The 13,309-nt window shown below is 39.9% G+C and overlaps 1 protein-coding gene across 2 annotated transcripts in view; it reads left to right on the plus strand.

Moving 5' to 3' along the window:
* Positions 1-13,309, plus strand: part of col4a6 (collagen, type IV, alpha 6) — a 221,439-nt gene that overhangs the window by 175,111 nt on the left and 33,019 nt on the right. For both annotated transcript variants that reach the window (XM_060923953.1, XM_060924036.1), the window contains exons 15-24: positions 141-203; positions 333-377; positions 460-513; positions 1,410-1,479; positions 1,586-1,696; positions 2,220-2,375; positions 8,853-8,939; positions 9,064-9,218; positions 9,391-9,570; positions 9,696-9,879. In XM_060923953.1, coding sequence (XP_060779936.1) covers positions 141-203; positions 333-377; positions 460-513; positions 1,410-1,479; positions 1,586-1,696; positions 2,220-2,375; positions 8,853-8,939; positions 9,064-9,218; positions 9,391-9,570; positions 9,696-9,879 — 1,105 coding nt within the window. The remainder of the gene's footprint in view (positions 1-140; positions 204-332; positions 378-459; positions 514-1,409; positions 1,480-1,585; positions 1,697-2,219; positions 2,376-8,852; positions 8,940-9,063; positions 9,219-9,390; positions 9,571-9,695; positions 9,880-13,309) is intronic.

Raw genomic sequence — 13,309 nt, forward strand, 5'->3', positions numbered from 1 at the left:
TTTGGAATCGGGGTTGTAAGATTTATTTACTGTTTTATCATTTTTACACATATCTGGGAAGATCAGTGGATTGTCTGAAAAAAGGTTTGGTGCTAATGCCACATGCTATACACTAAACCTCTCATTCTCCTCATTTCCAGGGCCCATATGGCTACAAGGGGGAATATGGAGAGAAAGGAATTCCTGGATTACCTGGTGTGAGGGTAGGTTTTGTCCTAGTGTCTCTAGGTCATAATCTAGTTTCATAATTGTTATTGCCTGATGTCTTGAATCATCAGTAAATGCACAGCTGGTTGAGTGTTTACTGCCAGTTTTATTATTTTATTTTGTAGGGTGCTCCTGGTTTTAACGGACCACTCGGAGAAGACGGCCAAAAAGTAAGACTTAAAAATGCCTACACTTTAACTGTGCCATTGACACTTCACCAGTGGAAAATAATCATTGCTATTTTTATCATAGGGGTATCGTGGGAGTGGTGGTCCCTTCGGATTACCAGGTCCATCAGGCCCTAAAGTAAGTATGAAGTTAGGCATAATTGAGGTCAAAGAAAGAAAAAAACCTAGAAAATTTTTAAGTGATTAAAAGGAAGGTTTTTTTTTTTCTGACTTAAAGAAAATTGAGCCAAAGACATCGGCCCTGTGTCCGAAATCACTCACTCATTCACTACTCCGTACTCACTATATAGGGAATTACTATATAGAGGACTACTGTATATAGTGAGCTCATTGATAAAATGAAGAAAAAAAAACGCTTTCGGACACTATTCCACCGCGCTGTTATTTATGTCATTACTGTCACAATTAAAACGTGCCAGATCAGTCGGCTGGTGACTTTTCAAAATAATAAATACATGCATGTACTTTTGTGATAAATACATATTATACTGAGCGTATTTCCCACATTAGTCAATGCAAAGTACTTTGTGTCTGCTGCATCTTTCAGTTCTTTTAAATCAAGGCTGAATACTTTCTTCTTTGCCGCTGCCTTTTATTAAATCAAATTTGAGATTTTTAATTTGATTTCTTTCAGTGCGACCGCAATGCATGATGGGATATATTGCTTGGTTAGTGACCATCGGTTGTACACTACTTTTCGTGATGCACCATGGGATACTTTGAGTGCACTATACAGGGTGTAATAATTCTCACTATGCATTCGGACAGTACTACAAAATGGCCAACTCACTATATAGTCCACTATATAGTGAGTAGGGAGCGATTTCGGACACAGGGAGACACAGGGAAAGTCTTTCTTTTGGAAAGAAAATTTTTGAGTTGTTTTAAACTATGCAGTTCATAATGTTTAAGAGAAAAGAGTAAGAATGAATACAACATTTGGGTGCGTGCGTGCACAGAACCTATATAACCATACTGAGGTTAAGGACTGTCCTTTGGGTCATTTCTTTCTAGGGTTTCAGGGGAGAACCAGGGCCACCAGGGACATCTGTCATTACTGATGGACATGAATATCTTTTTCAAGGTAACTGCTATTCCTCACTAGCACTCATATTCATGCATTAACGCTCTCATCCACTTAAATACACTAATACACATTAATAAGACACCTCTCCTGTATTCTCATACAGGTCCACGAGGTGATCCTGGTTTTGAAGGCCTTCCAGGTTCGGTTGGAGAACCAGGTTTATCAGGACCTCCTGGACCACCAGGTCAGCCTGGATCATCATCCTTCCAACCAGGTGACAGTGATACACCACTCTGCTGTGTGTAGGGATCTCATCTCATCTCATTATCTGTAGCCGCTTTATCCTGTTCTACAGGGTCGCAGGCAAGCTGGAGCCTATCCCAGCTGACTACGGGCGAAAGGCGGGGTACACCCTGGACAAGTCGCCAGGTCATCACAGGGCTGACACATAGACACAGACAACCATTCACACTCACATTCACACCTACGGTCAATTTAGAGTCACCAGTTAACCTAACCTGCATGTCTTTGGACTGTGGGGGAAACCGGAGCACCCGGAGGAAACCCACGGGGAGAACATGCAAACTCCACACAGAAAGGCCCTCGCCGGCCGCTGGGCTCGAACCCGGACCTTCTTGCTGTGAGGCGACAGCGCTAACCACTACACCACCGTGCCGCCCGTGTGTAGGGATACCACAGTTAAACTAAACATGGAGGTCCAGTCACATGTAGACATAATTACATATCTCTTTCATTTTGTGCTGTTGTACTTACAGTAAATTTCTGTCTTTCTTCAGGTATTCAAGGCCTTCCTGGCTTCCCTGGTCCAGCTGGATCTAAGGGAGAAAAGGGTGACCCAGGTCGTCCAAGCACCAGCCCTGACGGTTTGCCTGGAAACAGAGGATTTCCTGGACCTCCGGGTCCACCTGGACCTCAAGGCATAACTCAGACATGTAAGCTATTTATTTATTTATTTATTTACTTACTTACTTACTTACTTACTTACTTACTTACTTACTTATTTATGCAGTGATGTGTTTGACTTGTTTTTGAAGTAGAGTTTTTAAGCAGCACTCGCCAAATGCGATGTCTGCTATAAAGTCTAATGTGTCTAATTTTAATCTGTTTAGCTGTGTTTTATGGATGGAGTATACATTATGAATTCAGAAATTGTTAGATAAATATGCCATACATCTTAATTTACTTTCTAAATGTGAAGGATACATTATGGCATTCTATGAAAGTTCAGATCAGTTGTGTTAGTTTTAGATTTAGATTGCTGTTGAAGAAGAACAACAACAACTTTATTCATCACACGTACACTTGTGGGTGGCACGGTGGTGTAGTGGTTAGCGCTGTCGCCTCACAGCAAGAAGGTCCGGGTTCGAGCCCCATAGCCAACGAGGGCCTTTCTGTGTGGAGTTTGCATGTTCTCCCCGTGTCCGCGTGGGTTTCCTCCGGGTGCTCCGGTTTCCCCCACAGTCCAAAGACATGCAGGTTAGGTTAACTGGTGACTCTAAATTGACCGTAGGTGTGAATGTGAGTGTGAATGGTTGTCTGTGTCTGTGTCAGCCCTGTGATGACCTGGCGACTTGTCCAGGGTGTACCCCGCCTTTCGCCCGTAGTCAGCTGGGATAGGCTCCAGCTTGCCCGCGACCCTGTAGAACAGGATAAAGCGGCTAGAGATAATAAGATGAGATGAGACGTACACTTGTGAAATAGATTAACGGTTGATGATCACTGCTATGAAGAACTCGAAGGGCATGCGGTCGAGTGCAGACTTCCACCAAGCCACATATTAGAATATCCACACAAAAAAATTCTGGATCCACATACATATCTGGTTTTGCATCAAAATCTAATCAATTGGTCCTTGGCCCATGGCTCAAAATTTAATCAAAATCCGTTCACTATTTTTTTGAGTTACACTGGGAAAAGACAAACAAACCTAGGCAAAACATAACCTCTTTCAACAAAGTTGACGGAAGTAATAAAGAATTTCAGAATTTTAGGTGTGAAAATGGCAATAATTACGGAAGTGTATTTCTGCCACACCAGAATTAAAAAAAAAAATCAGTATCACGTAATAACATGAAAAGTTTATTGCTATAACAGTCTTGCACTTTTTAGACTGTCCCTGCGCACTCATCTCTCAGCCAGCTGCACGTAGAGACCAGTGTTATTAGTCCAGCTCGGAAAGCAACTCCTTTTGATTAAAATTATGTTGTAGCTGGTTGTCTATCTTGGTACAGTAGGAAACAGGCATCTGTTGTGTTTTAACAATGTTTTGCTTAAGAGTTATTGATCCGGGAAGTTTGGATCTGTGAATATACAGTGGTGCTTGAAAGTTTGTGAACCCTTTAGAATTTTCTACATTTCTGCATAAATATGACCTAAAACATCATCAGATTTTCACACAAGTCCTAAAAGTAGATAAAGAGAACCCAGTTAAACAAATGAGACAAAAATATTATACTTGGTCATTTATTTATTGAGAAAAATGATCTGATATTACATATCTGTGAGTGGCAAAAGTATGTGAACCTCTAGGATTAGCAGTTAATTTGAAGGTGAAATTAGAGTCAGGTGTTTTCAATCAATAGGATGACAATCAGGTGTGAGTGGGCACCCTATTTTATTTAAAGAACAGGGATCTATCAAAGTCTGATCTTCACAACACATGTTTGTGGAAGTGTATCATGGCACGAACAAAGGAGATTTCTGAGGACCTCAGAAAAAGCATTGTTGATGCTCATCAGGCTGGAAAAGGTTACAAAACCATCTCTAAAGAGCTTGGACTCCACCAATCCACAGTCAGACAGATTGTGTACAAATGGAGGAAATTCAAGACCATTGTTACCCTCCCCAAGAGTGGTCAACCAACAAAGATCACTCCAAGAGCAAGGTGTGTAATAGTCAGCGAGGTCACAAAGGACCCCAGGCTAACTTCTAAGCAACTGAAGGCCTCTCTCACATTGGCTAATGCTAATGTTCATGAGTCCACCATCAGGAGAACACTGAACAACAATGGTGTGCATGGCAGGGTTGCAAGGAGAAAGCCACTGCTCTCCAAAAAGAACATTGCTGCTCATCTGCAGTTTGCTAAAGATCATGTGGACAAGCCAGGCTATTGGAAAAATGGTTTGTGTATGGATGAGACCAAAATAGAACTTTTTGGTTTAAATGAGAAGCGTTATGTTTGGAGAAAGGAAAACACTGCATTCCAGCATAAGAACCTTATCTCATCTGTGAAACATGGTGGTGGTAGTATCATGGTTTGGGCCTGTTTTGCTGCATCTGGGCCAGGACGGCTTGCCATCATTGATGGAACAATGAATTCTGAATTATACCAGCGAATTCTAAAGGAAAATGTCAGGACATCTGTCCATGAACTGAATCTCAAGAGAAGGTGGGTCATGCAGCAAGACAATGACCCTAAGCACACAAGTTGTTCTACCAAAGAATGGTTAAAGAAGAATAAAGTTAATGTTTTGGAATGGCCAAGTCAAAGTCCTGACCTTAATCCAATCAAAATGTTGTGGAAGGACCTGAAGCGAGAAGTTCATGTGAAGAAACCCACCAACATCCCAGAGTTGAAGCTGTTCTGTAGAGAGAAATGGGCTAAAATTCCTCCAAGCCAGTGTGCAGGACTGATCAACAGTTACCGGAAACATTTAGTTGCAGTTATTGCTGCACAAGGGGGTCACACCAGATACTGAAAGCAAAGGTTCACATACTTTTGCCACTCACAGATATGTAATATTGGATCATTTTCCTCAATCAATAAATGACCAAGTGTAATATTTTTGTCTCATTTGTTTAACTGGGTTCTCTTTATCTACTTTTAGGACTTGTGTGAAAATCTGATGAAGTTTTAGGCCATATTTATGCAGAAATATAGAAAATTCTCAAGGGTTCACAAACTTTCAAGCACCACTGTATTTCCAACTTTACCGCAGTTCAACCCAAGCATGAAATAGAACTTGATTTTGTCATGTAAACGAGCCATATTACCAGTTTATTCGCCATATTACCAGTTTATTCGCCATATTACCAAGTTTATTCCCCATATTTCCCAGTTTATTCTCCATATTACCCAGTTTATTCTCCATATTTCCCAGTTTATTCTCCGTATTACCAGTTTATTCCTCATATTACCCAGTTTATTCACCATATTACCCAGTTTATTCTCCATATTACCCAGTTTATTCGCCATATAACCAGCTTATTCCCCATATTACCAGCTTATTCTCCATATTTCCCAGTTTATTCTCCATATTACCCAGTTTATTCTCCATATTACCAGTTTATTCCTCATATTACCCAGTTTATTCTCCATATTACCATTTTATTCTCCATATTACCCAGTTTATTCTCCATATTACCAGTTTATTCCCCCTATTACCCAGTTTATTCCACATATTACCAGTTTATTCCACATATTACCAGTTTATTCCACATATTACCAGTTTATTCACCATATTACCCAGTTTATTCCCCATATTACCCAGTTTATTCCCCATATTACCCAGTTTATTCTCCATATTACCAGTTTATTCCTCATATTACCCAGTTTATTCGCCATATAACCAGCTTATTCCCCATATTACCAGCTTATTCTCCATATTTCCCAGTTTATTCTCCATATTACCCAGTTTATTCGCCATATAACCAGCTTATTCCCCATATTACCAGCTTATTCTCCATATTTCCCAGTTTATTCTCCATTTTGCCCAGTTTATTCTCCATATTACCAGTTTATTCCTCATATTACCTAGTTTATTCTCCATATTACCCATTTTATTCTCCATATTACACAGTTTATTCTCCATATTACCCATTTTATTCTCCATATTACCCAGTTTATTCTCCATATTACCCAGTTTATTCCACATATTACCAGTTTCTTCCCCATATTACCCAGTTTATTCCACATATTACCAGTTTATTCCACATATTACCAGTTTATTCTCCATATTACCAGTTTATTCTCCATATTACCCAGTTTATTCCCCATATTACCCAGTTTATTCTCCATATTACCCAGTTTATTCCCCATATTACCCAGTTTATTCTCCATATTTCCCAGTTTATTCTCTATATTACCAGTTTATTCCTCATATTACCCAGTTTATTCACCATATTACCCAGTTTATTCTCCATATTACCCAGTTTATTCCCCATATTACCAGCTTATTCTCCATATTTCCCAGTTTATTCTCCATATTACCCAGTTTATTCTCCATATTACCAGTTTATTCCTCATATTACCCAGTTTATTCTCCATATTACCATTTTATTCTCCATATTACCCAGTTTATTCTCCATATTACCAGTTTATTCCCCCTATTACCCAGTTTATTCCACATATTACCAGTTTATTCCACATATTACCAGTTTATTCCACATATTACCAGTTTATTCACCATATTACCCAGTTTATTCCCCATATTACCCAGTTTATTCCCCATATTACCCAGTTTATTCTCCATATTACCAGTTTATTCCTCATATTACCCAGTTTATTCGCCATATAACCAGCTTATTCCCCATATTACCAGCTTATTCTCCATATTTCCCAGTTTATTCTCCATATTACCCAGTTTATTCGCCATATAACCAGCTTATTCCCCATATTACCAGCTTATTCTCCATATTTCCCAGTTTATTCTCCATTTTGCCCAGTTTATTCTCCATATTACCAGTTTATTCCTCATATTACCTAGTTTATTCTCCATATTACCCATTTTATTCTCCATATTACACAGTTTATTCTCCATATTACCCATTTTATTCTCCATATTACCCAGTTTATTCTCCATATTACCCAGTTTATTCCACATATTACCAGTTTCTTCCCCATATTACCCAGTTTATTCCACATATTACCAGTTTATTCCACATATTACCAGTTTATTCTCCATATTACCAGTTTATTCTCCATATTACCCAGTTTATTCCCCATATTACCCAGTTTATTCTCCATATTACCCAGTTTATTCCCCATATTACCCAGTTTATTCTCCATATTTCCCAGTTTATTCTCTATATTACCAGTTTATTCCTCATATTACCCAGTTTATTCACCATATTACCCAGTTTATTCTCCATATTACCCAGTTTATTCCCCATATTACCAGCTTATTCTCCATATTTCCCAGTTTATTCTCCATATTACCCAGTTTATTCTCCATATTACCAGTTTATTCCTCATATTACGTAGTTTATTCCCCATATTACCCAGTTTATTCCCCATATTACCCAGTTTATTCTCCAGATTACCCAGTTTATTCTCCATATTACCCAGTTTATTCTCCATATTACCCAGTTTATTCTCCATATTACCAGTTTATTCCCCATATTACCCAGTTTATTCCACATATTACCAGTTTATTCCACATATTACCAGTTTATTCTCCATATTACCAGTTTATTCTCCATATTACCAGTTTATTCCCCATATTCCCCAGTTTATTCCCCATGTTACCAGTTTATTCCCCATATTACTCAGTTTATTCTCCATATTACCCAGTTTATTCTCCATATTACCCAGTTTAATTGCCATATTGCCCAGTTTATGACCCATATTACCCAGTTTAGTCTCCATATTACCCAATTTATTTCCCATTTACCCAGTTTATTCTCCATATTACCCATATTACACAGGTTATCATGTGAAACGTTTCACATAATAACATGAATATACATTGTTATAACGTAAAAAATATATCATTATAACAATAAACTTTTCACATCATTACATGATACTGATTTTTTTTTCTGGTGTGGCAGCAATACGCTTCCGTAAATAATATTGCACACACTGCTTTTTTCCTTGTTGGTAAAGCTGAATTGATCAGCCTATGCTTGGTGGTGACTAAAGGTCAAATAACACAAGGCAGTGTGTATCTAGTGAGTATGTTGCATAACAATAATGCAAAACATTTGCACCCAAATAGAACATTCTTACTCATTACAACGAAAAATATATATGTAGATGATCAACTATAAAATATAGAGATCTCATAACCAGTGTATCTCCTTACTCAGAAAACATGCTTCATTGGTTGTCTACCTCATGCCTGAAAACAGAAATAGAGAGGACTCCTTTGTTAAATCATGGTTTGATATGATTTAAGACATACAGATTTCTGTCTTTGAATCAATGGAAAGAGCTACTTTCATTGGATAGGTCTGCATAAATCTTGCTATATGTATTTACCTTACAACTATGGTGTTGCTAATTAAACTTTCCAACAGATAACTGAAGAAAATGAACATTTGACATTCTTACTTAATTTCTATACAGATATTTGACTTCTGAACTTAATGACAAGATCAAAAGACATAATGATTATGATTTCAAGTTTAACACATGGGATAATTTGTAATTTTGCCATATCAACTGATGTTGCATTGCCCCTTGTCAGCTCTGTTTCCTAGGGAACTGCCTGGACCCCCAGGTGTAAAAGGCAGAAGAGGTCCACTGGGAGAGAGAGGTCGTAAAGGAGACAAAGGTAAGAAATCTCGTACTTAACACATCCATAGATATGCTTGGAAAAGAGCCAGGATTGAGTCAAATGTGGTGGATATATCTACATATTTACATAGATTAAATTATAGGTTTTCACTTTTTTGTAGGGGAAGATGGAAGTTGTGAATGCTTTGGTGAAATCTCTGGCAGACAGGGCCCTCAGGGATTTGAAGGGCTCCCTGGTTTCACGGGGCTCAATGGGCAGAAAGGAGAAGTTGGTGACCCAGGATCTGCAGGACTCCGTGGACCACAGGGGCCAAGAGTAAGTGACAAGAACCAGTAACTGCTGCTAAGGTTTCAGGCGTAATCTTTGTAGAATATCATTGGTATGGATCAAAGTCAAGTTATAAAAAGGCTGCTGCAAATATGAGCCACAATTCAGAATTGCTACCCTTTATGCCTGATATTGCACCTAAGATTGTGCTTATTTTAAGGGTCGTCCTGGAGAGTATGGGTTTACTGGGGCTAAAGGTGAGAAAGGAGACTCTTATTATGCTGGTAGACGAGGACAGAAGGGTGACATTGGCCAGCCAGGGCCTGCTGGTCCTCCAGGTGACATCGGCCAACCAGGAAGAGATGGAGCCACTGGCTTTCTTGGATTGCCAGGACCACCGGTAAGTGCATAGTGTCGTAATCAGTCAAGTATCCAAACAACTATAAAATAATCTTATAACAAAATTACATGTTCTTGCCACAGACACAAAAGTGGTGTCTACTTTTTGTCACTCTCTCCCTGTAGGGAGATGCTGGTTTTGGGGTGATTGGAGACAAAGGCTATCCTGGACCTCCTGGTCAGAAAGGTCGCCCTGGTGCAACGGGTGAGCCTGGCAGTGGCTACCCAGGCACTGCTGGTGTTAGAGGGTTTCCAGGCGACCCTGGTATCATTGGGCTTCCAGGGAGCCCTGGATCACCAGGACCACCAGGTAAGTTCTAGATAAACCAGATGGATGGATTTGCCCACAAAGTGAAAAGAAAATGCATGTCTTTGTATCTTTGTGAATGTGGATACAGATAGAAAGTGTACTATATGTATACATGTGATAAATTCATATACATATGTATACATGTGTACATGCATGTCCATGTGTACATAACAAAAGTCTCTGTGTTTCGTTCATAAACAGATTCTGTTTGTCCATATGCTAAATAATGAAACTCTCATGCACATTTTACTTTATTCAATTCACTGGGAGGTGCTGAAGAGTACAGAAACACTCATCTGGCTATATAGCAACAATCTCTTGACATACAACCCCAAATCATAAAAAATTGGGACAGTATGGAAAATGCAAATTAAAAAAAGAAACTATCGATTTCTAAATTGCATTTTAACAAGGGCAGCACGGTGGTGTAGTGGTTAGCGCTGTCGCCTCACAGCAAGAAGGTCCGGGTTCGAGCCCCGTGGCCGGCGAGGGCCTTTCTGTGCGGAGTTTGCATGTTCTCCCCGTGTCCGCGTGGGTTTCCTCCGGGTGCTCCGGTTTCCCCCACAGTCCAAAGACATGCAGGCTAGGTTAACTGGTGACTCTAAATTGACCGTAGGTGTGAATGTGAGTGTGAATGGTTGTCTGTGTCTATGTGTCAGCCCTGTGATGACCTGGCGACTTGTCCAGGGTGTACCCCGCCTTTCGCCCATAGTCAGTTGGGATAGGCTCCAGCTTGCCTGCGACCCTGTAGAAGGATAAAGCGGCTAGAGATAATGAGATGAGTATTTTAACAATTCCAGCATCCCGTCCCAACTTTTTCTGATTTGCGGGTTGTATGCTTACATCACATTTTGATATTTTAACATAAACTGAGTAAGATTCATGTAGGTAATGTTTTACATTTATTAGAGAGTAGGTTTCTATTTTAGGATAGGATTATAAAACCCCAAATCAGAAAAAGTTCCAACGGGATATTGAATTTGAAATTAAAACTGAAAACAATGATTTGTAAATCATTTTTGACCTGTATTTTACCCAAAACAACACAACAGTACATTATTTGACGTTTTACCTCATGAATTTTAGTGATTTTTCAACATAAACACATTTCAATTTTGATTATTGCAACACATTTCAAAAAAAAGTTGGGACAGTAAAGCATTTACCACTTTATTATGTTGCCATTCCTTCTCATAACACTTAAAAGATGTTTAGGGACTGAAGACACCAAGTGGTTCAGGTGTTATTTTGTCCCATTCTTCCTGCAAACAAGTCTTAAGGTGTACGAGATCACCATTGTCATATTTTTTGCTTCAAAATTCTCCACACATTCTCTATTAGGGCCAGAGGGGACAGGCAACCTCTTCTTCCGCAGCCCTGCCTTTGTAATGTGTGCAGAATGTGGTTTTACATTGTCTTGTTGAAATCTCCCTGGAAAAGATGTCGTCTTGAAGGCAGCATGTGCTGCTTCAAACTCTCACTGTACTTTTCTGCATTAACCCTCCATCACAGAAGTGTAAATTACCTTTACCAAGGCCACTGACACAAACCTATACAATGACAGACCCTGGCTTTTAGGCCAAGTTTACATTAGACCGTATCTGTCTCATTTTCTTTGCGGATGCACTGTCCGTTTACATTAAAACGTCTGGAAACGCCGGGAAACGGGAATCCGCCAGGGTCCACGTATTCAATCCAGATCGTGTCTGGTCCGGTGCTGTGTAAACATTGAGAATACGCGGATACGCTGTGCTGAGCTCTAGCTGGCGTCGTCATTGGACAACGTCACTGCGACATCCACCTTCCTGATTCGCTGGCGTTGGTCATGTGACGCGACTGCTGAAAAACGGCGCGGACTTCCGCCTTGTATCACCTTTCATTAAAGAGTATAAAAGTATGAAAATACTGCAAATACTGATGCAAATACTGCCCATTGTGTAGTTATGATTGTCTTTAGGCTTGCCATCCTTCCACTTGCAAGTGGTAAGTGACGCGCATGCCCAATATGCACTGGGATCACACACACAGCGACTCAGTCCCGAATCACTGCTCGTGCGCTTCACTCGCGCACTCTGTGAGCTGCGTAGGGCTGGAGTGCGCACCCTCCAGAGGGCACTCGCTGTTCAGGGCGGAGTGATTTGGAGCGCAGGATGCCTGCGGAGCCGAGCGTATCCGTGTATTGGCGTTGCTGTGTGCATGCGAATCGTGTATTGGCATTGCTGTGTGCACGCTAATCGTTTTAAAAACGTTAATCTGATGATCCACTGATACGGTCTAATGTAAACCCCACCTTAGGCTTGTTGCTGGTAACAGTCTGGATGGTCCTTTTTGTCTTTGGTCCAGTGCACACGGCATCCATTTCTTACAAAAAAGGCCTGGAATACTGATTTGTCTGACCACAATCCACATTTCCACTATGTGATGGTCCATCCCAGATGCCTCTGAGCCAAGAGAAGGCGACAGCGTTTCTGGAGACAATTAACATTAAGCTTCCTTTTTGCACAATAAAGTTTTAACTGGCATTTGTGGATGTAACTCTGTATTGTAGTGCTTACAAAAGTTTGCCAAAGTAATCCCGAGCCCATGTGGTTATATCAGCTATAGATGAATGACGGTTCTTGATGCAGTGCTGTCTAAGGGATCGGAGATCACGGGTGTTCAGCTTAGGCTTGCATCTTTGCCCTTTAAAGATTAACAAAACCCAAAAATAAACTCCTTTATCCTGACTAATAGTATACATACAACACATATTTGAGTGTTCACTTGTTCATATTTGTACCTGTATACTGTGTACAGATTTTATTTTAAAAGAAAAACAGTGTCCCTGGGCGCTGACATCTTACTCTCTCCGAGGTTCAAATATCGCACTCTGAGTACTAATTGTGATGTCACCTACACGCTACATGACTTACCAAGGCTAGTGATTCTCATGAACACGTCACTTCTAAATTGTTGTAACCGACCCTAAAGATGCTGAGTGTCAAGCATTTGAGTGTAAACAATAAGCCCAATCATTGATCATTTTATGTGACGTGCTGTTTTTTATTCACTGAGAAAAGTGATCTTTTTAGACAGCAAGAATAGCATTGCTAGGGCAACGTGATTGTTTACTAGTATTTTGTTCATGTCTGTGTCAGTACTGCGTATGTGTTATCTAGCCGAGTGAGATTTAAACTTCATAAAAGTGAAGTCTTTTGATTCGCATATTTTGTTGCCAGTAAAAATCACATGGGTCGAGAAAATTTGTGATGAGTTTTAGAATTAGAAGCCTTTATTTGTCACATATACATTACAGCACAGTGAAGTTCTTTCTCTACATTCAACCCATCTGAAGCAGTGAAACTGCACACACACGCATTTGTTGACACAGAGAGAGAGAGAGAGAGAGCAGTGGCACCTGGGGATTTTTTTTTAATTAGAAGTCTTTATT

The sequence above is a fragment of the Neoarius graeffei genome, chromosome 1 (assembly GCF_027579695.1).
Source record: "Neoarius graeffei isolate fNeoGra1 chromosome 1, fNeoGra1.pri, whole genome shotgun sequence".
In the NCBI taxonomy this organism is placed as follows: domain Eukaryota; kingdom Metazoa; phylum Chordata; class Actinopteri; order Siluriformes; family Ariidae; genus Neoarius; species Neoarius graeffei.